General features: G+C 44.2%; 1 protein-coding gene across 2 annotated transcripts in view; it reads right to left on the reverse strand.

The window, feature by feature from the left end:
* BDP1 (BDP1 general transcription factor IIIB subunit) overlaps window positions 1-26,774 on the reverse strand; it is a 1,097,554-nt gene that overhangs the window by 444,298 nt on the left and 626,482 nt on the right. For both annotated transcript variants that reach the window (XM_069224223.1, XM_069224213.1), the window contains exon 27: window positions 3,817-4,025. In XM_069224223.1, the coding sequence (XP_069080324.1) occupies window positions 3,817-4,025 (209 nt within the window). The remainder of the gene's footprint in view (window positions 1-3,816; window positions 4,026-26,774) is intronic.

Consider the following 26,774-nt stretch of genomic DNA (forward strand, 5'->3'; position numbering starts at 1 on the left):
CCCTGCTGTTTCTCTCTGTATCTTCCCTTACGCTTCATCACCTCTTTCTTCTCAGCTTCTGAGTTGGCCTTGTCTGTTGTTGTATAGTTCACCTGTATTTCGATGTGCTCATCTGGAGTGATCAGACATTGATAGCATTGTATTGTATCTAGTGAAGCTTGAATCCTGATAGAGCGATATTGTAGTCGGTTGCATGTTATGGTCAATAACTATGCTTTGCTCAGTTCATGTGCGGATAATTCTGGCCTCTCAGATGTGAGACATTGGACAAGTTGTTATTGTTGCATAATAATAATAAAAACAAATAATAAAAAAATAAAAAAAGAGTGCACAAAGGCACTCATCCCATGAGGTCAAAAATGTGTCTGAAAGTGGCAGGCTGGCACAGACCGGTCAGCCTTGCACTAACAGTTGGGCTAACATACAGGGGGGCATCTCTAAGATGCCCTCTGTGTGCATTTTTCAATACATCCCACACTAGCACCAGTGTGGGTGTATTGTGCTGAAATGTTTGATACCAAACTTTCCAGTGTTCAGAGTAGCCATTAGGGTGCTGTGGAGTTTGTAATAAAACTCCCAGACCACATACTCAGTATGGCTACCCTGCACTTACAATGTCTGAGATTTGACTTAGACACTGTAGGGCATAGTGCTCATGCAGCTATGCCCTTACCTGGGGTATAGTGCACCCTTCCTTAGGGCCGTAAGGTCTGCTAGAGGGGTGACTTATCTATGCCACAGGCAGTGGTTTGTGGGCATGGTGCTCTGAGGGGAGTGACATGTCGACTTTCTCTTTTCTCCCCACTAGCACACACAAGCTGCAAAGCGGTGTGCATGTACTGAGTGACGGGTCCCTGAGGGTGGCATAATACTTGCTGTAGCCATTAGGGACCTTCCCCGGCCATAGGGCCCTTGGTTTCAGGGTTATCTTTTATAAGGGACTTAACTGTGTGCCAGGGCTGTGCCAATTGTGGAAACAAAGGTACAGTTTTAGGGAAAGAACACAGGTGCTCGGGCCTGGTTAGCAGGGTCCCAGCCCACTTTAAATCAAAGCTGGGATCAACACTAGGCAAAAAGTGGGGGGTGACCATGCCAACAGTGGCCTTTTCCTACACCAGCTTCCAAATCTCTGCTTGACCCCGGTGGCAGGAGGTTGGGGGAGAAACTTTGGGACGCAGCACTATTAGTCCAAGTCAAGACTCTTGTAGGAATAGCTTAGCCCAAGTGGGGACATGGGTCGGAGTCAAAGACAGTGAAACTGCCAAGTTTCTTACAGGTAACTGTAGAATGACAGAAGGGATTAATCAAGCTGTCAGTGGGGCATCGAATTGTGTCACAAGAGACTGAGCCCCCTTATAGCTGCCGGGAAACCTGTAGCTGCATCACAAGTAACCCAGTCTGGCCCTCATATGATCCCCGTTCCTCAAAGAGGGGGTCCCAATCCAACAAGATCCTGGAAGTCTGTTGGGGGATGAATGAGTCGCTCCACCAGTCTCGATGACCAACTTGTGAAAAGCTCAGAGGATGTTATTGCTGCCAAGGGTATCTGCTTGGGGCAGGTCTCTGCTGAGAGGGTGGCCTGCCTCAAAACCCACCCCTCCTCAGTGAGTCACCACATGGGGGTATCAAACACCAGTATATCATAGCAAAGGGGGCATCACTCCAGTGCCAACCCATTTGATTTAGGAGGTCGGGACAGAAACTCTGAACAAGAGAGCTGCATCGCATGTGAAGAGGTATGTCTGGCCCGAGACCCAGTGAGATCTTAGGGTTCTCCCATCCACCCCCCAGGCTCACCTGTAGAACTGCGGTTAGTCACCAAAATAAGTGGTGCAGCTGCTGGGTGTATAGCATGTGGCACCCTCTTTTATGCAGGAGATGGTGAGACCCAGTCCCTCCCTCCTAGGCATCCACCAAGTTCAATCACAGTGGACCCTGGAGCGGTTCTCCACCTTCCCAGCTGTGGCATTGTTCTGCAAATGAGAGCCCCTTCAGCAGAGCCCCAACAGCACCCCCAGCTGTGCCCATACTCACTGCGTTCAAGTGCCGATCCAAGATGGCAGTTCATAGTGAGGATGAGGGGAAGGGATCCACACACTCCACACACACTGCTTCCAGCAAGGTGTCTGTGCCCCAGAGTGACAGCAGCATCCCTCAAATGCCGTCAGGGCCAGCTGGAGAGGGCAATAAATATGAGCCACTGCCAACAATGGAGTGAATGCTGTCCCAGGAGGCCGGCTGCTACTAAGCACAGCAAGGCACAGGGCAGCACGTGCAGGCCCGGCCAATCAAGACCAGCCCAAGTGAGTAGGCCCTGTTGTTCCAAATCTGGTCTGCTTGGGGTCTTCTGACCCTGCTGCAGGGCACTAGACAGTCCGGATGTGTGGGGTGGTGCAGCGTCAGCTGTTATAAATCTTGCACTATGTGTTTTGCCAACACAGTTCAGATTCCCACCACAAACAAATTCCCAGACCTCCCCCCACCCATCACACCCCCTTTTTCCAGGTTTTCCAATAATCTGAGAAGGGCCAAGGTGGTTGAAAGACTGAAAAGTCTGGCCAACACTTCTGACATGGTAAAAAACACCCTATTCTAGTTTTGAGATATCACTTCATATCCCCAGATGAGGTGAAAGAAGTCTCCCTCCACACTATAGTGAAAACATTTGGGTTACCTGGAGGACCGAGTCCTACTCAGCAAATTGGAGGAGTTGGGGAAACATTCCAAATTACCAGGAATCTGGCAAGAGCAACACTAACTAATGTCAGCCATATGGGCCATGCTAGCCATGGACCTCACAACTCCCTCTGTTCACATCATACTAAACATCCCCACAGCTACAGCACTCACTGGGATGGGTGGTCAACAGGTCTCAGTTATAGAAAAACATGATGGAAGGGACACACTACTAGGAGGTTTCAGAGGCAATAGTGACAGTGCAGCCACTTGCTTAGTCCAGTAAAAGGGGTGAATATGGAACTGATTGCATAAAAAAAAAGATGCCCTGTGCATGATTCATCCCCTTATAGGGACTGCCACCTTTCAGAAGAAAGGATAGGATTTGGCAGTTGTTAGGTGAACAGGAGATATAATCCTTAAACATGGAAGATTTGTTCTCAGGAAGTATATTTCTTTTTTTGAGGAGGTGAAGCCACAGTTTGAAGTCCAGACGGGAAATTGCTGCAATATAACAGACTGGCTAGGATGGCAAGAAGAGAGGAAGTAGAGGGCAGACCAAATACAGTGCTACACAGCACCGTCTAAAACTTACCCTCACCTGTAATTAACAGTAAGGAGTAAATGGGATGATGAAGGCCCATAACCACTGGTGAACGCTGGCACCACTGGCAAAAACCAGCACCTGCATTAAACGTGGGTGCAACAATATCAGAGCTTAGCATAATATATCCCGAATAAAAGTGAGATCTCCCAAAACAGAAGCTACAAGACTTCTGAAAATCAGCTGCAGGCTTTACTGAATGCAGCACTTTTTTTTTAGTTAATCAGAACCGGAGAGTTAACAAAAACACAGCATATAAGTAAGGAAGACAGAAAAATTTAGAAAATACTTTAAAAAAAAGTGTGACTTGAGAAGCCTTACCAGTGTAATACCAACAAAAAATAAAAACTGAGGACTGTATGACTGATTTGTCTATGCAGCTTTATAATAAAATTATTAACTTATTGCACTTTGACTTGGGATTTTCTTAAAACTAAAAGGAAAGAATAATAGATCAATTTTGTGCAGTCCATATACTTTACGCAATTATTCATTAAAGTTCCTTTCTTAAAACAGATTTCATTTAATTGTCTTGCCTTGTTTCTTTATCAATAACTCGGTCATGAACATTTGCAGGAAGCAAATTATCTTCTTTCTCTGCTGGACGGCTAGATGTTTCTGGGACATTAACTCCGGCAAAAAGATCATGTGCAATAGGCAAAATTGTTTTAAAGGAGTCAACAGCCTCTCCCTGTGACAAACAACTAGTGGCTGAATCGGTGTTTCCACTAGCCTCTGCTTCGCTCTGTGGAAAAGAAAAAAACAAGCATTCATCAATTAGACTACCATAAGATGTTGCCAATTTATTCAAGAATGTGAATAAGAAATCTATATTTTCAGGTGCTAAGTCAGTGTCTACACTTATCTTTCATCAAATTTTCTATCTTCTAAATCAATTGTGGGGTATTTTCCCCACAGTCCCTTTCATTTAGTACTCTGCTTTAACAGTTATAGCTTGTTCCCCATATGTAGCTTTCCTCATTTCTTAGTTCCAATATAATCCAGTTTCCACAACTATAAGCCCTCCTTCCTGTTTCTCAATGTTCTTCTTACCTTTAAGGTACCCCTTTAGTTAATGAGTCTACTGGTGTTCTGGTTAAATTCACTCTCGGACTCTCTGTTACCGATATTCTGGGAGCCAACTTTCTTCAGACCTAACCTTTACTTGCTTTAAAATCCTTCCCAGATGACAGTGATTTTTTAGTCAAACCAATTCTTAATTTTTAATACTTCTCATTGCTATTTCCCTTTAAGGTACCCCTTTAGTTAATGAGTCTACTGGTGTTCTGGTTAAATTCACTCTCGGACTCTTTCCAGGTTTTCCAGTAACCCTAGAAAGGCCAGGGTGGGTGAAAGGCTTATTAGTCTGGTCAACACTTCCGACATGGTAACAAACAACCTATTCCAGTTTTGAGATATTACTTAATACCCCCAGATGAGGTGAAAGATGTCTTCCTCCACATTATGGTAAAAACATTTGGGGGACATATTAAGATCAATTTACCCCAACCTGTGATGGGTAAAGTAGATTCAGTGTAAAAATGTAAGTCAAATCAGACAGACTTCAGATTAAATAATTGTCCAGGGAGCCATTTTGGCATCTTGCCAATCACTATTTTCCAGTGACCCGATCCAGGCTTCCCATTTCCTCCTACAGGCAGTGACTGGATCTAATACATTAGCTACCATGGCTTTATAGCTGCACGGACTATCCCCTTTACCCTGTAAGGCTACGACCACAATTGCTCAAAGGAGTTAAATTCCTCCACCTATTGCCAGTGCACCTCTGGGCTATGCCATAGTTGAAGATGTTTGAAGAACTGCAATCTATTTAGGTCAAACTCTTACTGCAATTCCAAAAAGGATATAATGCAGCAGCTCAGCAAAAATCACCCAGTGATTGTGTGTAGTGTTTATTCCAAGTACCCACTCTCAAAGGCGCCTTAAATACTGGCTTCTTCTCTTGGTGGATAAGGAGAGTTGGCATCAACAGCCTGCTACCTCCGGGTTGCTCCTTATGAGGTCAAACATGGACTATGGCAAGTTTTTCAACCTCTCTTATTTCTCTGGTGACCACTCACTTGCCATTAAACTGGCTTCCTACTTTATTTTAAGCTAAATCTCAGTGTAATACCTTATGCTTCTAGTATCCGTGTTAGTCTAGTGGCATTCACCATCTTTTACTACTGGTTCCACTTCAGGTTTCTAATGTAAGGCTATATTTTAGTTCCCAATTGTCATTATTTCCAACGCATGGTTATCAAACTCCCACAATTAGATTACTACAGTTCACATTTGAGTCCCTGGTCCCAGAGTCCTGTAACAGCGGCTGCCATCGTTTTCTCATCATATTGCGGCCAGCCAATGTGAGCTTTCAGTCCTGCGGGGCTGATCAATCAAAATGCTGTGTTTTAACACCTCCCCTGCGAGTACCACTACAATAGATATCACTATTTTTTAAACCTTAATTTCTCTAAAACGGCTGCACAAATTTATTCCAATTCACAAAAAGCATACTTTATGAGTAATTATGTAGCTTTCTGCAGAATTTGGCCCAATTCTCTTCAGCTCTTTTTTTTGGTATTGCTGTCCAATTTTTTCTATGGAAACTGCATGGGGTATATGTGTTTTGGGAACCCCCCTTTTTTTCTTGGCCCCCACTTAAAGGAGCACTTCAATTCTTTCCAGGAAGAAAATGAACTATATGTTTAAAAGTTTTGTGAAGATTCATCAAAGGGTAACATTACAAAATAAAATGATGGACAGTGTTGAGACTTTTCAAACACTCACCCCAGTCACAGATCTGGGTTTAATCCTTTCTTATGTTTGCTCGCCACGTCACCCCAGCTTGGACAAAGCCATATGCAAATTGGTCTTGACCCTGCTCCCCATGGGAACAGTCCAGCCTAAACAGCCAAGCCAGGTCCTTCCTGGACTGGAAATCATCCTGGGACCGGTTTCAGGGTATCTCCTCTCACCCAGGCTAGCTTAAATCCAGTGGCACAGCGAGCAAGCAACCCATGTCTGGGCATACCCTGGACACTTAGGGCTCACATAGCAACACCACAAAATAAAATAATGGACAGTGCTGAAACTACTCAATCACCCCAGGTCACAGATCTGGGTCAAATCTGTTATTTTTTCGCTCGCCACTTCACCCTAGTTTGGACCCAGCCATATGCAAATCCATCTTGACCCAGCTCCCCATGGGACCAGTCTAGCCTGAACTACCAAGCTGGGCCTTTCCTGCACTAGTAACAAGCATCCTGGAACTGGTTTCAGGGCATCACCCTCATCAGCCAGGCTAGCTTGAATCCAGTGGTGCAGCAAGCAAGGGTATGTCTGGGTATACCCTGGCCACTTAGGGGGAGCAGGGTCAAGAGTGATTTCCATATGCCTGAGTCCAAACTGGGGTGGCATGGCGAGCAAAAGAACAATGGATTTGACACGGATCTGTGACTTGGGGTGAGTGTTTGAAACGTTTCAGCACTCCTACCGTCCATCATCCTTTTGTGTTGCACGATTCATCAAAGGGTGCCAAAGAAATCGGAAAAGCAAAAAATTCTCATTCTACAGAAACATTGATTTACATATTACTACACAGTAGTGACTGCCACTGTGCAGTCTATACAATTTGAAATTATTATAAATAGTGGACCTTGTTACACAATCTTTTCAGCTCACTAACCAGACAACACGAACTATAACTCCCCACTCTATCATGCACTGTTTTCTCACAAATAATCACTTTACAACACTACACTGTATGAGAGACTTTGCCACTCCTCCACAGGACACTACACTCAACAACACTGAAGTATACCCCACTGTACTCCACTGATCTTTACTCTTAACCAACCAATAAATCATAGTATTTATAGATCACACGGCTACTTTTGGGGTAGCAGAGTATAGCAGAATTTTGTAGAAATAGGAGTTACACAGAGTGGAGGGGAGAACACTGGAGTGGAGTGTGATACAGTGGAGTGGGGTAGAGTGTAAAAGCGTAGAGGCATACAGTGGAATAAAGTGTAATAGCATATAGTGTAGCAGCATACATTGCAGTGGCATACAGTGAAGTGGGTTAGACTGAAGTGGTGTATTGCGGGGTGGGGTTGAGTGTAACGGCATACAGTGCTGTGGCGTACAGTGCAGTGGGGTTGAGTGGAATACCATGCAGTCGGGGACTAAAGACTGAAGTTGAGTATAGTGTAGAATGGAGTGGCGTACAGTGGACTAGCACAGAGTGGAGTACAGTGGAGTGGCATAGAACATCATAGAGAGGGATAGGGTAGAGTTGAGTATGGTAGGCTGGAGTAGTGTACAATGGAGTGGTAGAGTGAAACAGCATATAATGGAGTAGCATCCAATGGACTAGCACAGAATGGAATGGCAGAGAGTGGAGTGTCATATAAAGGAGTGGTGTAGGCTGCAGTGGCGTAGAGTGGTGTGGAGTAGAGTGCAACAGCATACAGTGGCGTGGGGTCCAACTGAATACCGTAGACTGAAGTGGCATAAAGTGGACTGGCTTAGAGTGGAGCAGCGTACAGTGAAGTAGAATATAATGGAATATAATAGTGGAGTGGCGTACACTGGAGAGGGTCCAATCTAATAGCGTAGAAGGAAGTGGCGTATAACAGAATGCTATACACTGGAGTCAGCAGAGGAGTGGCATACAGTAAAACAGTATTCAGTGGAGTGTTGTAGAGGGAGGGGCATACAGTGTAGTGGAGTAGCATACAGTAGAATGACACTTGTTTTCTCCTATTTTGCCTCTCAGGTGTCACACTGTTCTCGCACATCCTGATTATGATTAAGAGGCGGTATATTGATCTCACGTCGGTTTACTCAGATGTGCCATTTACCCTCTCATGGGTAGGCTCACACTTGGCACATGTCTCTCTCGTGGCCTAACCCACACTGCCCTGTTGGGGACTCATAGCTCTTTATTAGAGAACTCTGACTCCCCCACCCAGTGGAATTCAGCCCTTTGGCTCGGGATCTGTCCCATAGCACAGGCCAAGTAATAGCAGGGTGGCAGCTTCCCTTACAGTAACTGTAGGAAGCTGGCCTATGGTTGCAGTGCACCCCCCCCCCCCACACACACACACACCTTTGCCGGGTTTTTGATGCAACTTTGACTGAAGTATACTGGGTTCATGTTTCCACATCCCCAGTGCCAGTGTTCCTTTCCCAAAACAAGACCCCATATCACTTGATCCCCAAGTGGCCAGGCCCTTTTGCACTTATAAGTCCCTAGTAAATGGTACCTCTGGTACCTAGAGTCCAGGTACTAAAGAGGGTCCTTAGAAGCTGCAACATAAAACTTGTGGCACTCTAAGGGACCCAGCACCAACTTCATGCAGACTGCCATTGTAGGCTGTGTGATAAGGTGCTCCCAAACCTGAAAACACAACATGGCACACAACCTGTGTGCCATGTCCCCTAACACTGCCTGTAACATTGAAGGCTGTGTGACAAGGTGCTCCCAAAACTGAAAACACACACAGCCTGTGTGCCATGTCCCCCAACACTGCCTGTAATATTTGTAAGTCACCCCTACAGCAGGCCTTACAGTCCTAAGGCAGGGTGCAATATATTACACGTGTGGACATATCTGCAAGAGCAGGTATGCCCCTGCTATGTCTCTGTCGATTCTTAGACATAGTAAGTGAACAGGGAAGCCAATTTAAATATATGTGCTGGACACTGGTCAATACGAGTTCCCCAGCTGCTTGATGGCTTCACTGAAAATAGGGATGTTTGGTATGAAACATCTCGTATTTATAAACCTGCACTGATTCCAGTGATGGATCTATTAGTACATGCACCCAAGAGGGCGCCTTAGAGGTGCCCCCTGAAAACCTACCAACCACTGGTGCTCTAGCTGACTAGTTCTAGCCAGCCTGCCATTAACAGACGAGATTTTGAAACCCAAGGGTGAGAGCCTTTGCTCTCTGGGATCAGAAACAAAGCCTGCTATGGCAGGGGTCTTAGACCACCAGGATGACCTGCAAATCAGCATTCCATGGCAGGAGACTTCTAAGAAGATTACCGCCTTTGGTATGCAGATCTGGCATTCCTCAGAGGAAAATGCTGACCCCTCTGTCCCAGGGCCCACTTGGAACCTGGACAGGTGGGAAAATTATCTACGCAGGAAAGCATGCTGGATTTCCAGGCTGGACAAGAAGCCTGCTCAACCCAAGAAATGAGGAATAATGGCGGACTTGGCGCCAACCCTGCCTGCTGCACCCGACCGTCGAGGAGCAACTGACCTGTCCTGCTGCTGCAGCTTCCAAGAAACTGAGAGAGCTGCCAGTGCTTCACAAATCACCAAGAACTGCTCTCTTGCAGCAGAGGAGCTGCTTCCCTGCAGCTGCAGCCAACCCAAGAAAGAACTGTGAGAAGCGGGAACAGCAAAAACATGACACCAGACATCACCACTATACCAGAGCTGCATAGCACGAACTGAAATGGGCCAACAGTGTCAAAGTGGTTCCCAGGCTCTCCATAGAGGAAGCCCACCTTGAGTTTGCCCACTGTGGACTTCCCTACAGCATCTGCAGCACCTTTCTGCAGACCCCCCTTCACCGTTACTGCCTCTGGTGATGGAGACCCAGTGGTCCACTGCACCTCTGCACCTCGACCGAGAAGAAGAGGACCACTGGTGTCCCTATGTCCCCATGGCTCATGAGACCTGAGCCAACCAGTTGGTTTAATCAGACTGGACCCCCAGTACATACCTGCAGCCAGATTCTGTGGGCCCCCTCTATCGTGACTGCCCACAGTGACTGAAAACCCGACAGTCCAAACCACTTCTGCACCCGGATGCCCTGGATCGAAGAGAACCACTGGTGTCTCTACACCCCGGAGCATCGCATGACTTGAACCCCCTTGGGGGTTCCCCTAGACTCAGTTCATCCCTGCAGCCTCTCTGTGACCGGAACTATCCCCATTGACCTACATGGGGCACCGGACGCTGAACTGCACCACTGCACCCAGCTGCTCCAATGCTGCCCGAGGTGACTTGTTATTGTGTTCTTGGACCTCAACTCCCGGAGATTGGTTCTGTAAGTCACTGTACTATACATGTAAGCAGTTGCTTGTTTTTCCTCCATAGGATAACATTGCTGCATCTGAAAAATGCACAGTGTCAACTTTTGTAAACACTAAAAATTCATAGCTTGAAAAGTACTCATCTGAGTTTGGTGATCTTGGCATATAAATGTATATAAAAGTATGAGTTATTTTTATAAACTGGAGTTGGATTTCTTTATTGAGTGTGTATCTCACTTACTGCCAATGAATGTGCTTTACCTGCTTAGCACTACCCTCTAACATGCATAACTGCTTGCCCACACTACCATAAAAGAGAGCATTTGGGATGTCATGTATGCCTCTGTGATACCTTTGGGGTTTGCCTGGACTCTCTGCACAGTGTACTTCTTTTTGGTCCACTATATAAAAAAGGAACCTTTCTACAGTAACAGACTGTGGGCACAGCTCCCTTTAATTACTCGAGCATGAGCTGGTGTAAATATAGACCCAGATAACTCCGCCAGATATGCTCAGGTATCAGCATTACTGTTAATGCATCGGATATTCTATCCCTACAGGGGGCATTGCATTAACAGTTACACTGTCTGCACGCGCACCCCCCCACCGTGATTTGTGTGGAACAAGGTGAGCACTGTCACGCTATGGCAGAAAAAAGATTACCTGTGGGGCGCTTTTTGAAATGCTTCCAATTATCCCATGTGCTGCAAGGAGCAGGCCGGTAATACATAAAGCACAAACTGGGCTCTCGGTAAACCCAATTAGAGGTATGTGGACGTGCCTCCTGCAGACCAGGCACTGTGCCTTCACCAGCATGTGAGGGTCACGAGGCCAGGATGCCAAGAGTCAGCCACATTGTGCACATGGATATATTTTTTTTTAATTATGGTTAAAAACTGATTTCTATTCATCTCCCAGTCACAGCAGTGTGGACCCTGGTAGACCTGGGACAGGAAACATTAGATAAAGTCCTATACCTCTGAAAGGCAAAGACCAAGGCTTGCTCCTCTGTCTGACTGAGCCGGTCATAGGGCTGGGGGACAGTGAGTCACATATCTGCACATTGACTTGAAGTGGGGTAGAGTCGTGTAGCATCCTGCATGTTCTGATTCCTTGTATGTCTGAGCTGGTGTGTACTGTCCTCTGTGTCCTCACTTCCTGTATGTCTGAGCTGGTGTGTACTGTCCTGCGTGCCCCCATCCCTTGTATGTCTGAGCTGGTGTCTGGAATGCTGAGAGTAAATGATGATGCAATACAATGACAGTGTATGTGTGAATGCGTGTGGCGACAGAGAGCATCCTCACAGTGTTGGTAAACCCTTACAAATCCAGGCAAACCCCATCTCAATAAGGACTACTGCATTATGGCGATTTGTCTTATTAGTATTTTTGGTACTTTTGACTGAGTCCATCAATGAACTAAAAGTGTAATTATATTTGCTTCATTCTGGTCTATCACGTAACCTAGTATCACGAAGTGTGTGGAGTTAGAATATTAAATATGCACTACATAAGAGTCAAAGACAAGTTGTTTTATATATATATATATTTAGATTTATAATATATTTTTTAGAGCATAATGATTTTCAAATATATATGTGTTTTATCACTGAAAAAAAACAAAGGTTACAGGGACGTTACAGTTAGGAAACAGAATTTTAAAAAACATGGAAATTCACTAAAAGAACCCAAAAGTTACAGGGATGTTATAGCTGGGTTCTGAATTTACACCCACAAAACCATAGAAATATGATATAGCTATATAGACATAGATATGCGTGCTATGGGGTCAGGATACCTGTATACTGATCCCTTAAGTGTTTTTGCAATCTTCTTTTTCCACCCCCAAACAATGGAACAAACAAAATGGCAGGCACAACCTTTCTGTCAGGTTGTGACCAGCCAATCAGGGCCTTGCTTTTCCTCTGGACCAGAGTTAGAGGATCCGTGTCACTATAGATCTATCTTTTATAAAATCCAGTATCTCAGAAACTACTGGACTGATTTACACCAAATCAAAAAAAGTATGCTTTGTGGACCAAGGGGCAGCTTCCTGTCAAATTTGGTGTACTTTTGTCCAGTCGTTCGGGCTAAAGTAGTGTTCGAAATCCCTATGAGAAAATGCATTGGGAAAACAAGTTTGGGACCGCCCCCCCTTTTTCTCCACCCCCACTTGAAGTATATGTTTTAAAAATTTCATGAAGGTTTGTCAAGTGGCGTCAGTTATTGGCAAAAAAAAAAAAAAACGCTCTTCCTATGGAAACTATGACCTAACTATAACTGCCTACTAGCGACCACTAGTAGGTAAATAATATGTGTGTGTATATATGTACATATATATATATATATATATATATATATAGAGAGAGAGAGAGATAGAGAGAGAGAGAGAGAGAGAGAGAGAGAGAGAGAGAGAGAGAGAGAGATCTAAACACATGTTAAAGTAACATTATGGTTAGGCTTAAAGAAAATATATTTCAAATTTTAAAAAATCCTTAGAAGTTTACTGTGAAAGTCAAAGATTAAAGTAACAGTATGGTGTTTTAGTAAGGTGAATTTCCACAGAAATTCACCAGTTACATTTAGCGTTAGCGACAGTGATCTCTAGTTGGCAGAGGTATGCACCGTGTCCAAATAGGGACTGCAATTCTAGTCAGGGTAAGTCACAACATAACATAAGTTATCCTGTGCTTACCCTCTGGAAGCTTGGCATGGAGCAGGTAGGCTTAACTCAGAAGGTAATGTGTAAAGTATCTGTGCAGTAACTTCTACAGCAACTCAGCGAACACACCATAAAAAGACTCAACACTGGGCTAGAAAAACAGAAAGTATTTATCTATTTAGAAGGAGACCTAAACAATAACATTCCAATTAATAAATCACAAGGTATCACTGCTCAATGGATTATGGTCAAAGCAGTGCTTGCACTCAAAACGATAAAGTTCCGATCACTAGATCATGAGGGGTCACGGTCCAATGTATTAAGTAAGGTAAGAGCGTTGCTTTCAACTGAAGAAGATGTACCATGCAGCCCGGTCCCAAAGAATCACCAAGTACTTATTTGCATGCCAGAGAGGCTCATGCCACCTGCGTCGGGTGTGATTGCAAGATACCTCAAGGTGGGATGGGAGCAGTCCAAGAGAAGATACTTTTGATACGGCTCTCGGGGGTCGTGTGCGGTCCCTGGGGAGGCAGTGCCAGCCGCGTTCAGGATTCCTCTGCTGGAGATGGAATTGATGTTGGCTTTCCAGAGTCGCTTAGCAACCAAGTGTAGCTGTAAGTGGGGAAGACCTCAGGGAGAGCAGTGGCAACCCAACAAGCCCTTGGAGATCACTTTTGGAGGGAAGGCCAGGTCTTTCCAGTGGATGACAAGTTGAGTCCTTTGGGCAGTACCGCATTTCTACTGAGAGGTTCAGCTCCAGGTCCACCAGTGTCTGATTTTGGTGGGTCACATATCCAATACTTATACCCAGAAATGCCTTAGAAGTGGGGGAGAGGTTTGGAAGTGCACAAGTATCATTTCAACCCAGCCCTGTCGGCCAGATCTTCTGTGGGGGGTTATCAGTCCTTTGTAGAGGGTCAGGCCACTACCCCTTTGAAGTGTTGTGATGACACTTCCTCCATACAAGTCTATGATGGGCCATCAAAATGCAGATGTGTGAGGATGGGTGCTTCACCACAACTAACCTTCATGTGTTTGTGCCTGCCTAAGGGGAAAGGTCAAAGTGGAGCTGTCACTTATCCAGATGTGTACTGGAGACAGGCTGCAAGACACACAGGACAGTAAGAGCAGAGAAATGCCCGCTTTCTAAAAGTGGCATTTTTAGGATAGTAGTGTTAAATCCTACCTTATAAGTAAAGAGAATTTATCATTGCCATTCCAAAGATATGAAACATGATGTAGCTGTTCCTCTCGGATCAGGAATTACAGTTTAAAAGTATACAAAGGAATTCTTAATGCTGGCCTGTGAGGGGAGTACGCCTCACATTAGTGAAAACAACTTTGGGAATTGTTCACTACCGAGACATGTGAAATGTAAAAGTACGTGTCCTTCCTTTTAAATACACCGCGCCCTGCCCTGTGGGTTACATGGGGCCTACCATAGGGGTGACATATGTAATAAAAGGGGAATTTAAGGCTTGGCAAAGGGTTTTAAATGCCAAGTCAAGGTGGCAGTAAAATTGCGCAAACAGACCTTGCAATGGCAGACGTGAGATATCTCAAATGACATCATTGATGACATCACCCTGAAACTTGCCAGTCAGCAGCTGAATTGACTGGCAAACTAGTTTTGAAATTTTTGTGAAGATTAGTCAAATGGCACCTATGTTATTAGCAAAAGAAATGCTTTTCCTATGGAAACTAGGCCCTAACTATAACTACCTACTTGTGTCCGCTAGTAGGATCTATATGGAAAATGTCACTGACCCAGTGTACATCTGTCCGTTGCATGTAGTGCTGCAGAGTCACATGCTATGCATTATTCCGCCATCTAGTGTTGGGCTCAGAGTGTTACAAGTTGTTTTTCTTCGAAGAAGTCTTTTCGGAGTCACGGGATCGAGTGACTCCTCCTCTCGTTCATAATGCGCATGGGCATCAACTCCATTGTTAGATTGTTTTCCTGCAAAAGGGTGTAGGAAGGAGTGATATAGTGTAAGAATATCAATGTTATATAAAATGAGTAAGTAAGAATAGATGTCCATGCAAATGTAAACATACCTACATATGTACAAATAATAAAACTACAACGACTACAGGCTTCCGGGGAGGAGGAAGGGTGCATGTGAAGCTGCTGCACTACTTGTCACGAACAGATGTACACTGGGCAAGTGACATTTTCCGTTCGATGGCATGTGTAGCTGCAGATATGCATAGACTAAAAAGCAGTTACTCTCCCCAAAAAATTGCGATGGCCAGCCTGTAGGAGTTGAAGTTGTTTGAAATAATGTTCTTAAGACAGCTTGGCCAACATTAGCTTGTTGCTTTGAAAATCCATCTGCGCAATAATGTTTCGTAAATGTATGAGGAGTAGACCAGGTGGCAGCTTTACATATATCTGCCATTGGTATGTTTCCTAAGAATGCCATAGATGTACCTTTCTTTCTAGTGGAATGTGCTCTAGGTGTGATCAAAAGTTGTCTTTTTGCCTTAATGTAACATGTTTGTATACATTCAACTATCCATCTTGCTAATCCTTGTTTAGAAATAGGATTGCCTTTATGTGGTTGTTGAAAGGCCACAAAAAGTTGTTTTGTTTTTCTGAATTCTTAGTTCTATCTACATAGTACATTAGAGCTCTTTTGAGGTAAAGAGTATGAAGGGCTCTTTCTGCAACTGAGTCTGGCTATGGAAAGAAGACTGGCAATTCCACTGTTTGGTTTATGTGAAAAGACGATACCACTTTTGACAGAAATTTGGGATTTGTTCTAAGTACAACTTTATGTTTGTGCACTTGGAAAAAAGGTTCTTCAAGAGTGAATGCTTGTATTTCATTAACTAGTTGCAATGACGTAATAGCTACTAGGAAGGCGACCTTCCATGTCAAAAATTGAATCTCACAAGAATGCATGGGTTCAAAAGGTCGGCCCATGAGTCTGGTGAGTACGATGTTTAGATTCCAAGTAGGAACAGGTGGCGTTCTAGACGGAATAATACGTTTTAATCCTTCCATGAAGGCTTTTATAACTGGAACTCTGTTTAGAGAGGTGTGTTGAATAGTCTGCAAGTATGCTGATATTGCAGTAAAATGGATTATAATGGATGAGAAAGATAGATTTGATTTCTGCAAATGAAATCGGTAGCATCCAATATCTTGTATTGATGCTGTAAGTGGATCAGTATTTTTAGATTGACAGTAGTAAACAAATCTTTACCATTTGTTTGCATAACATTGTCTAGTGGTAGGTTTACGTGCCTGCTTGAGTACTTCCATGCATTCTAATGGAAGTTTTAGGTATCACAATTCTATGACTTCAGGAGCCAAATCGCTAAGTTGAGAGCACTGGGGTTTTGATGCCTGATCTGACCTTTGTTTTGTGTTAGCAAATCCGACCTGTTTGGAAGTTTGGAGTGAGGTACTATCGACAGGTCTAGAAGTGTGGTGTACTAATGTTCTCATGCCCAAGTTGGGGCTATGAGTAGCATGGTGAGAGATGTCTGATGCAGTTTGTTGACCAGAAAGGGAAGTAGTGGAAGAGGAGGAAAAGCGTAAGCAAATATCCCTGACCAGTTGACCCATTGAGCATTGCCCTTGGATAGAGGATGTGGGTGTCTGGATGCGAAGTTTTGGCATTTTGGGTTTTCGCTTGTTGCAAATAAGTCTATTTCTGGTGTTCCCCACTTTTGAAAGTACTTTTGAAGTACCTGAAAGTGAATCTCCCATTTGTGTATCTGTTGGTAGGTCCAACTGTGTGCCCACTCTCTTGCCAGCAGCATCAAATTTCCTACTTTCCTTATCAGGAGGAGCAGTATCCCCCTGATGATTGGCTATTAGCTCTCTTTCTAGCTACACTCTCTACCACTGAGTCTGGAGGAACTTGGTGTGTGATATAATCGGGGTTTGTAGGAGCAGGTTTCTATTTTTTGTCAATACGTGGAGTAATTACTCTAGCTTTGAGTGGCTCACTAAAAATATGTTCTGCATGTTTAACCATACCAGGTAACATAGGAAGGCACTGATATCTAGAGTGGGTGGAGTATAGTGTGTTAAACAGGAAAACCTCTTCTAGGGGTTCAGTGTACAGAAGCACCCCATGGTAAGCATCTGCCCTGGAAACAACCTGCGTATATGTAGTAGTTTCCTTTGGTGGAGAAGGCTTGGAGGGGTATAAAAATCAGGGTCATTGTCAGGAATAGGATCTGGGTCATATAGATCCCAAGGATCCACTGTATCGCCATGTGAATACTGCATATGCGTTGGTGAAGGTAAAGGTGGTGGGCTAGTGGGTGGAGGTGAAAAGAAAAGATGTGGTAACTGAGGGGGAGAAGTAGGAGCAGGTGCTGGCTTCTCCTTCTGCTTATACATTTTCTCTGGTGGTTGAGCAGTGCCCAATGTACCCTGAAAGGCCAGCTTCCTTTTGGTTTGCAGAAGAGGTGCAGTAACTATTCTGCCAGTCTCTTTGTGGATGTGAATTCTGGATTGTCTCTCATCCATAACCTCAAGGATAGGCTGAATCTCAATGTCCTCATCAGAAGGTCTATAGGATTGTTCATGCAGTGATTTCGAACTCTGTTTGAGATGGCTTGAAAGTCCTTGCTCTTCTGTATAAGAAGATTTTGTCGGTTCAGAGGATGGAAGCTTTTTCAGTCCAGAAAATGGAGTCTGTTGTTTCAGCTCCGAAGAAGGGCGTTGAGGCTTTGACTCCGAGAAGTGATGACGCTTACTCGAGTCCGAGGCAGAACTCATCACAAATTTACTCGACTCCAATGTCGACGGAGGAGTGGCCTTTTTCTGCACCGAACCCGAAGGTCGGTCGACGACAGTCTTTTTTCGGGTCAAACCATGGCCCTCTGGCAGTGGAGTACCCAAGGCCTCCAATGGATTTTTATTTGTGGGCGTAGGGGCAGACGGACTCATGTGCTGTCCAGCAGTGATGGGCCTATTTTTTTCCGATTCTTGTTCGGAGTCGGTGTCTTGGATGGAGACCCCTGTCTGTGCCTGTTCTTCCTCCATGATGTCAAGATGTTCTGTACTTTTTTATGCCATTTCCAATCTTCTGTCCCTCCGATCACACAGGGTCTTCTGGGATCGAAACGATCGACAGGCCTCACAATCTTCTTTGTGATCGGGAGAAAGACACAGATTACAAACAAGGTGTTGATCTGTGTAGGAAATTTAACGTGGCACAGAAGACCAAATCGAAATGGAGTCCGGTCCATCAGGCTTTGACGCGTTAGGCCCAAACAGGCCCAAATCGGGCGCATGTGCCCAGAAGGGCGAAATCTAGTTTTCGATGGTACTATCGGTTCGAGGCTAGGTGGAAACGCGATCAAAACAATACCGACGATCAAGGGAGTTTTCTAAAGTTTCTGATTCGAAGTCTCGGAGCGAGAGGAAACACGTCCGAACCCGACAGAGGAAAGAAAACAATCTAACAATGGAGTCGATGCCCATGCGGAGTATGACCGAGAGGAGGAGTCACTCGATCCGGTGAAAAAACTTGTAACACTCCGAGCCCAACACTAGATGGCCGAATAATGCATAGCATGTATATCTGCAGCTACACATGCCATCGAACACACGCACACATATATATATATATATATATGGAAAATGTCACTTACCCAGTGTACATCTGTTTGTGGCATTAGTCGCTGCAGATTCACATGCTGTGCACATCCCGCCATCTAGTGTTGGGCTCGGAGTGTTACAAGTTGTTTTTCTTCGAAGAAGTCTTTTCGAGTCACGACATCGAGGGACTCCTCCCCTTTCGGCTCCATTGCGCATGGGCGTCGACTCCATCTTAAATTGTTTTCCCCGCAGAGGGTGAGGTAGGAGTTGTGTATTATAGTAATAGTGCCCATGCAATGGAGTGAATACGTATGTACATAATGTAGTTTAAAGTGATATATTTACAAATTTACAAATGTTCAAGATCAACTTCTAAACGGCTACAGGCTCCCGGGGAGGCGGGTGGGTGCATGTGAATCTGCAGCGACTAATGCCACGAACAGATGTACACTGGGTAAGTGACATTTTCCGTTCGATGGCATGTGTAGCTGCAGATACACATGCTGTGCATAGACTAGTAAGCAGTTATCTCCCCAAAAGCGGTGGTTCAGCCTGTAGGAGTTGAAGTTGTTTGAAACAATGTTCGTAGTAGTGCTTGGCCTACTGTGGCTTGTTGTACCGTTAACACATCTACACAGTAGTGTTTGGTAAATGTATGAGGCGTAGACCATGTGGCTGCCTTACATATTTCGGTCATTGGAATATTTCCTAGAAAGGCCATGGTAGTCGAGTGTGCCTTTGGTGTAATAGGCAGTTCTCTTTTGCTTTAAGATAACAAGTTTGAATGCACTTAACTATCCATCTAGCAATCCCTTGTTTAGAAATTGGATTTCCTGCATGGGGTTTTTGGAAAGCAATAAATAATTGTTTTGTCTTCCGAATTAGTTTTGTTCTGTCAATGTAGTACATTAACGCTCTTTTGATGTCTAATGTATGTAGTGCTCTTTCAGCTACAGAATCTGGCTGTGGAAAGAACACTGGAAGTTCTACTGTTTGATTCAAGTGGAACGGTGATATGACTTTTGGTAAGAATTTAGGATTTGTTTGTAAGACTACTTTATGCTTGTGTATCTGAATAAATGGTTCTTGTATGGTAAATTCTTGTATCTCACTTACTCTTCTTAGAGATGTGACAGCAATTAGAAATGCAACTTTCCATGTTAAATATTGCATTTCACATGAGTGCATAGGTTCGAAAGGTGGACCCATGAGGCGAGTTAAGACAATATTGAGGTTCCATGAAGGAACTGGTGGTGTTCTTGGTGGTATAATTCTCTTCAGGCCTTCCATAAACGCTTTAATGACTGGTATCCTAAATAAAGAAGTTGAGTGTGTAATTTGGAGATAAGCTGAAATTGCGGTAAGATGTATTTTAATGGATGAAAAAGCTAGCTTTGACTTTTGCAAATGTAGTAAGTAGCTTACAATGTCTTTAGCAGATGCGTGTAATGGCTGGATTTGATTATTGTGGCAATAATAAACAAATCTTTTCCACTTATTTGCATAGCAATGTCTAGTGGTTGGTTTCCTAGCTTGTTTTATGACCTCCATACATTCCTGTGTAAGGTCTAAGTGTCCGAATTCTAAGATTTCAGGAGCCAAATTGCTAGATTCAGCGATGCTGGATTTGGGTGTCTGATCTGTTGTTTGTGTTGAGTTAACAGATCTGGTTTGTTTGGTAGTTTGACATGAGGCACCACTGAGAGGTCTAATAGTGTTGTGTACCAAGGTTGTCTTGCCCAAGTTGGTGCTATTAGTATGAGTTTGAGTTTGTTTTGACTCAATTTGTTTACTAGATATGGAAGGAGTGGGAGAGGGGGAAAAGCGTATGCAAATATCCCTGACCAACTCATCCATAACGCATTGCCCTGAGACTGATCTTGTGGGTATCTGAATGCGAAGTTTTGGCATTTTGCGTTTTCTTTTGTTGCAAATAGGTCTATTTGTGGTGTTCCCCATCTTTGGAAGTAAGTGTTTAGTATTTTGGGGTGAATCTCCCATTCGTGGATCTGTTGGTGATCCCGAGAAAGATTGTCTGCTAACTGATTCTGAATCCCTGGAATAAACTGTGCTATTAGGCGAATGTGGTTGTGAATCGCCCAATGCCATATTTTTTGTGCTAGGAGACATAACTGAGTTGAGTGTGTTCCTCCCTGTTTGTTCAGATAATACATCATTGTCATGTTGTCTGTTTTGACAAGGATGTGTTTGTGGCTTATTATGGGTTGAAATGCTTTTAGCGCTAGAAATACTGCCAGTAGTTCTAAGTGATTTATGTAAAATTGTCTTTGCTGAGTGTCCCATTGTCCCTGGATGCTGTGTTGATTGAGATGAGCTCCCCACCCTATCATGGAGGCATCTGTAGTTATTACGTATTGAGGCACTGGGTCTTGGAAAGGCCGCCCTTGGTTTAAATTTATGCTGTTCCACCATAGAAGCGAGGTGTATGTTTGGCGGTCTATCAACACTAGATCTAGAAGTTGACCCTGTGCCTGTAACCATTGTGATGCTAGGCACTGTTGTAAGGGCCGCATGTACAATCTGGCGTTTGGGACAATGGCTATGCACGAGGACATCATGCCTAGTAGTTTCATTACCATCTTGACCTGTATTCTTTGTTTTGGATACATGACCTGTATTACCTTGTGAAATGCTTGTACCCTTTGTGGACTTGGAATGGCAACCCCTTTTGTTGTGTTGATTGTTGCTCCTAAGTACTGCTGTGTTTGGCACGGCTGAATGTGCGACCTTGTGTAGTTGAGTGAGAAACCTAGTTTGTGGAGGGTCCGGATAACATACCTTGTGTGTTGTGAACACCGTTTTTGCGTGTTGGTTTTGATTAACCAATCGTCTAGGTACGGGAACACGTGTATTTGCTGTCTTCTGATATGCGCAGCTACCACTGCCAGGCATTTTGTGAAAACTCTTGGCGCAGTTGTTATCCCAAATGGCAACACTTTGAATTGGTAATGTACCCCTTGGAATACAAACCTTAGGTACTTTCTGTGTGAAGGATGTATCGGTATATGGAAGTATGCATCCTTTAGGTCTAGTGTTGTCATGTAGTCTTGCTGTTTGAGCAATGGGATTACGTCTTGTAACGTCACCATGTGAAAGTGATCCGATTTGATGTAGGTATTTAACGTTCTGAGATCTAATATAGGTCTTGGAGTTTTGTCCTTTTTGGGTATGAGAAAGTACAGAGAGTAAACTCCTGTTCCTTTCTGATGAATTGGTACTAATTCTATTGCTTGTTTTTGTAACAACGCTTGGACCTCTAGTTGTAGAAGATCCATGTGTTGCTTTGACATATTGTGTGTTTTCGGTGGGACATTTGGTGGGAAATTGAGAAATTCTATGCAATAACCATGCTGGATAATTGCTAAGACCCAAGTATCTGTTGTTATCTCCTCCCATTGTTTGTAGAACTTGGTTAGTCTCCCCCCCACAGGTGTTATGTATTGGGGATTTGTGACGTGTAAGTCACTGCTTGCTTTGTGGAGTTTTGGGACTTTGGAATTTCCCTCTACTTTTTTGGAACTGTCCCCCTCTATATTGTCCCCGAAAACTTCCCCGCTGATATTGGCTCTGATAAGTGGGCCTTGTTTGTGAGGTTGTGGGTTCTGTGCTTTGTCCTCGAACCCCCCCTCAAAACTGTGTCTTTCGAAATGTGCCTCTGCTCTGTGGGGAGTAGAGTGCGCCCATGGCTTTGGCCGTATCTGTGTATTTTTTAAGCTTTTCGATGGCTCCGGTCCACACAACTGCTGTCCGTTAAATGGCATATTCAGCACGGCTTGTTGTATTTCCGGCTTGAATCCTGATGTACGCAGCCATGCATGTCTCCTTATTGTCACTGCTGTGTTTACAGTTCAAGCAGCTGTGTCTGCTGCATCTATTGCTGACCGTATCTGATTGTTTGAGATACTCTGTCCTTCTTCCACTACTTGCTGTGCTCTCTTTTGGAACTCCTTGGGCAAATGTTCTATAAAGTGTTGCATTTCGTCCCAATGAGCTCTATCGTATCTGGCCAACAAAGCCTGAGAGTTTGCAATACGCCACTGGTTTGCTGCCTGTGCCGCCACTCTTTTTCCTGCCACGTCGAATTTACGACTCTCTTTATCTGGAGGTGGTGCATCTCCTGAAGTGTGTGAGTTGGTCCTCTTGCGAGCTGCCCCTACTACTATTGAGTCTGGTGTTAGCTGTTGTGTGATGTACACGTGGTCCGTTGGTGACGGTTTATATTTTTTCTCCACTCTTGGAGTAATGGCCCTTCCTTTTACAGGCTCCTCAAACACTTGTTTGGAGTGCTTTAGCATTCCAGGTAGCATGGGGAGACTCTGGTACTGGCTTTTGTGTGGACGACAGTGTATTAAATAGAAAGTCATCTTCAATTGGCTCTGAATGCAGGCTGACATTATGAAACGCCGCTGCCCTAGACACCACCTGCGCGTAGGCTGTACTATCTTCTGGTGGTGACGGTCTAGCTGGATAACAGTCAGGACTATTATCTGACACTGGTGCATCATAAAGATCCCACGCGTCTGGATCGTCCTGACTCATCCCTGTATGAGTCGGGGATTGCATCATTGGTGGAGTGGCTACTGGTGATGGTTGCGGAGAGCGTTGTGGGGACGGTGGCGGGCTTACTTGTTTAGCCACCTTTGCCTGTGGCTGCTTGTCTTTCTCCTGGAAGGCAAGTTTGCGTTTCATTCTAATAGGAGGGAGAGTGCTGATCTTCCCCGTTTCTTTTTGGATGTGGAGCCTTCTTTGGGTGTAGTCTGGCTCCATTGTCTCTAGTTCCTGTCCAAATCTATGTGTTTTCATTTGTGAGGACAGTCCTTGTTCCTCTGTGTAGGAACTTGATTTCGGTTCCGAGGCTGGATGTTTCGGTATCGAAACCTTTTCGGCTGCTTTTTTCGGTTCCAACGAAACCTTTTTTATTTTCGGCGTCGTGGTCTCTCGGTGCCGACCCATTTCGGTGCTGCTGTCTCGGTGTCGAACTTGCTCGGAGCCGCTGTCTCGGGCCCGAGATTGCTGTGTGGCGGTATCTCGACCGGAGTCGGATGACTTCGACACCAGCATGCCCTTTTTCGGTGCCGATGATCGGTCACCTATTTTTCGGGTTAAGCCATGGCCTGTTGGCGGTGGCGTCCCCTGGGCTTTTGTGGTCTTCTCGTGAGTTTTATGTTTCGACGTCTTACTCACGGTTTTCAGCGTTTCTTCTGGATCGAGCTCGTCCGAGTCAGACTCCTGGATGGAGAAAGTTTCTTCTTCCTCCTCGAAACGCCCTTGTCCTGTCGCCGCCTACGCCATCTGCAGTCTTCTCGCTCTTCAGTCTCTTAATGTCTTTCTGGACCGAAACGCTCGACAGGCTTCACAAGTATCTTCCTTGTGCTCTGGAGACAAACACAAGTTACAGACCAGATGCTGATCTGTATACGGATACTTGTTGTGACATTTTGGGCAGAAGCGGAATAGGGTCCGTTCCATCAGCCTTAAAGAGACATGTGGCCGGGCCGACCAGGCCCCGACGGGGGAATCGAAAAAACCCCGAAGGGCCAAAGGAGCTCTTCAAAAATCGGTGTCGATCTGTTATAACTAACCCAATACCGAACGCAAACAATACCGACGATTTTTCCGAGATTCTAACTAACTTTCCGACCCGAAACACGGAGCGAAAAGGAACACGTCCGAACCCGATGGCGGAAAAAAAACAATCTAAGATGGAGTCGACGCCCATGCGCAATGGAGCCGAAAGGGGAGGAGTCCCTCGATCTCGTGACTCGAAAAGACTTCTTCGAAGAAAAACAACTTGTAACACTCCAAGCCCAACACTAGATGGCGGAATGTGCACAGCATGTGTATCTGCAGCTACACATGCCATCGAACATATATATATATATATATATATATATATATATATATATATGCCACAAAACCTCCCAAAAGTAATGAGAGCCAGCATTCGAAGACGGGAGGGAATGAAGCCATTTACTGCATCAGGCAACTCCAAAAAGGAGGGATGCGTTTCGGCTGATCAACAGCCCTTCTCAATCTGAAAGGTGCAATTTTTTCTGCTCCATATATACTCCCAGTATGCAAGATATAGAAGACATACTATCACATCATTCATTTGCAGCAATCCCCTAATGCAACCATTACTGAATATAACAGGAACATGCTTCCAAATAACCTGCATTATCACTTTTTCACAAATATGTGTCCTGTATGTGTGCAGTATCTTTAATAGTCTATCAAACGGTAAATCACTTTTAAATATTCGCTCTAAGACTCAAATGCATAAGTATAAAACAATTGTTGCTTAAATACCATAAAACCCCATTACATGTAAGACTCCAATAATTTTGTTACATTTCCATAAATGCTCATGAAAACATGTCAGTTTCATCTTTATGCAGTTGTTCATCACGTTCACAATTGCTGCAAAGAGAATGTCCATGCATTCATAAATGTGAAGAGCAAAACAAAATAGCAGTTTAAAATTATGTATATGCCGCCCTCTTTTTAAACTCCATGGTATTCAGCAACATGCTGTAAAGTTTTCCATTGTTTTTCATGCTGAAAGTATTTAAGATCATAATAAATGTCTGGCCCCAGGGACTCCAATAAATCTATTTTTGTGTTCACAAATGGGGCAGCGTAATGTTAATACTTATGTTTGGTGAAATCTAATCCACCAAAAGGAATTAAGAGTCTCCGGTCCCCACGGTTAGAACAGTGCCTTCGCGGTGCCCTGCTCCTAACATCAGGCAGTCCAAAAATAAAAGAAAGGGTTTCACGTAGGAGGCAAACCACAACTGTTCTTGGAGATATATATATATATTCTAATTGGCTAAAACAAAGAAGAGATTGTTGGAATCAAAATGAGGAGACCGCAAAAGGGATATCGGATAAACAAGAGCCCTATGGTGGGCAGGCCGACCTCCATGTGAGCCCCTCTGCGCCACATAAAAATAGCCCAGAGGTAATGCTCTCATTCGACTATGAGAATCTGCCAGGTGACTTAGTGCACATAAAAGCTTCCCCACGAGATCTAAAGTTGACAAGCATACAGTCTGTCTGGCAATGCTGGACGATGGCCAATGTGCAACACTCGCCTAACTGTAAGAATCGCATGTGAAAAGTCCATTGTCCTTGCCACACTGAATCTCAACCAGTGTAAAATGTCTTGTGTTTCAGGGCTTCTTCTGGTTCTATCTCCCTCCTGAGTAAAGTCCAAAATAATAACATAAGGGGTTGAATAAGGGGAAGATGTTAATGCAAGGGAGCTGGATGATTAATCGATGACCTTACGGAAGACACATTGGCCCTCGTGGAAAGAGGCTAGAGTTATGCAACAGCTTGTTACACTTTCACATAAGTCATACCGACACCAGATTAAAGGTCATATGTACAAAGCACTGGTTGCAAATTACTAGTGGCAATCTGTTATCCGCATTTTAGAGATCAGTGTGGTAATTTGCGAACCGATCTATGCACTAATAAGTCAGTTCGCTAAGCTGTGAGTGTTGATGTAAAGAGCTGAACAGCTCCAAAACAGCTTTGGGCAGTTGCTGAGACTTTCTTCAGGTCAGACTGGGCCTTTCCATTGTGAGGGTGGGATGGCGTATCTAGCAAGAAGCTCAGAACTATATAAGCAGTCAACCAGGGCGAACAGTGTGCTGACCATGGTGCACTGCATGCATTTCAGACCAAGTGTAGTAAGCTGGCTCTGTATATACTATATCAAAATGAGATATAGTGTGCACTGAGTCCAAGGGTTCCCAAAGAGTCTTGACAGAGGCAATAATAGATAATACTAAAGCTCTATTTGTGGTAGTGTGGTCGAGCAGTTAGGCTTATCAGAGGGTAGTGTTAAGCATTTGTTGTACACACACAGTAATAGAAGAAACACACACTCAATGACTTAACTCCAGACCAACAGGACTCTATATAGAAAAATATATTTTTGTTACTTTAATACCAGAACCACAAGACTCCATTAAGAAGTAATTGCTGTTGCAGTTAAGTACTTAGCATAGACATCAATGTAACTTTGTTTCACTTTAGTCAAGTAAACAGTTTTTAAGAAAACAGAGAATATCTATTTTAAAAGTGGGCACAGTGCATTTTAAGAACAGTTCCTGGGGGAAGAAAATAAAGTATAGTTTCAGAGCTAAGTACACGACTTACAGTTCCAGTCTCTGG

The sequence above is a fragment of the Pleurodeles waltl genome, chromosome 1_1 (genome assembly GCF_031143425.1).
Source record: "Pleurodeles waltl isolate 20211129_DDA chromosome 1_1, aPleWal1.hap1.20221129, whole genome shotgun sequence".
NCBI classification, from domain to species: domain Eukaryota; kingdom Metazoa; phylum Chordata; class Amphibia; order Caudata; family Salamandridae; genus Pleurodeles; species Pleurodeles waltl.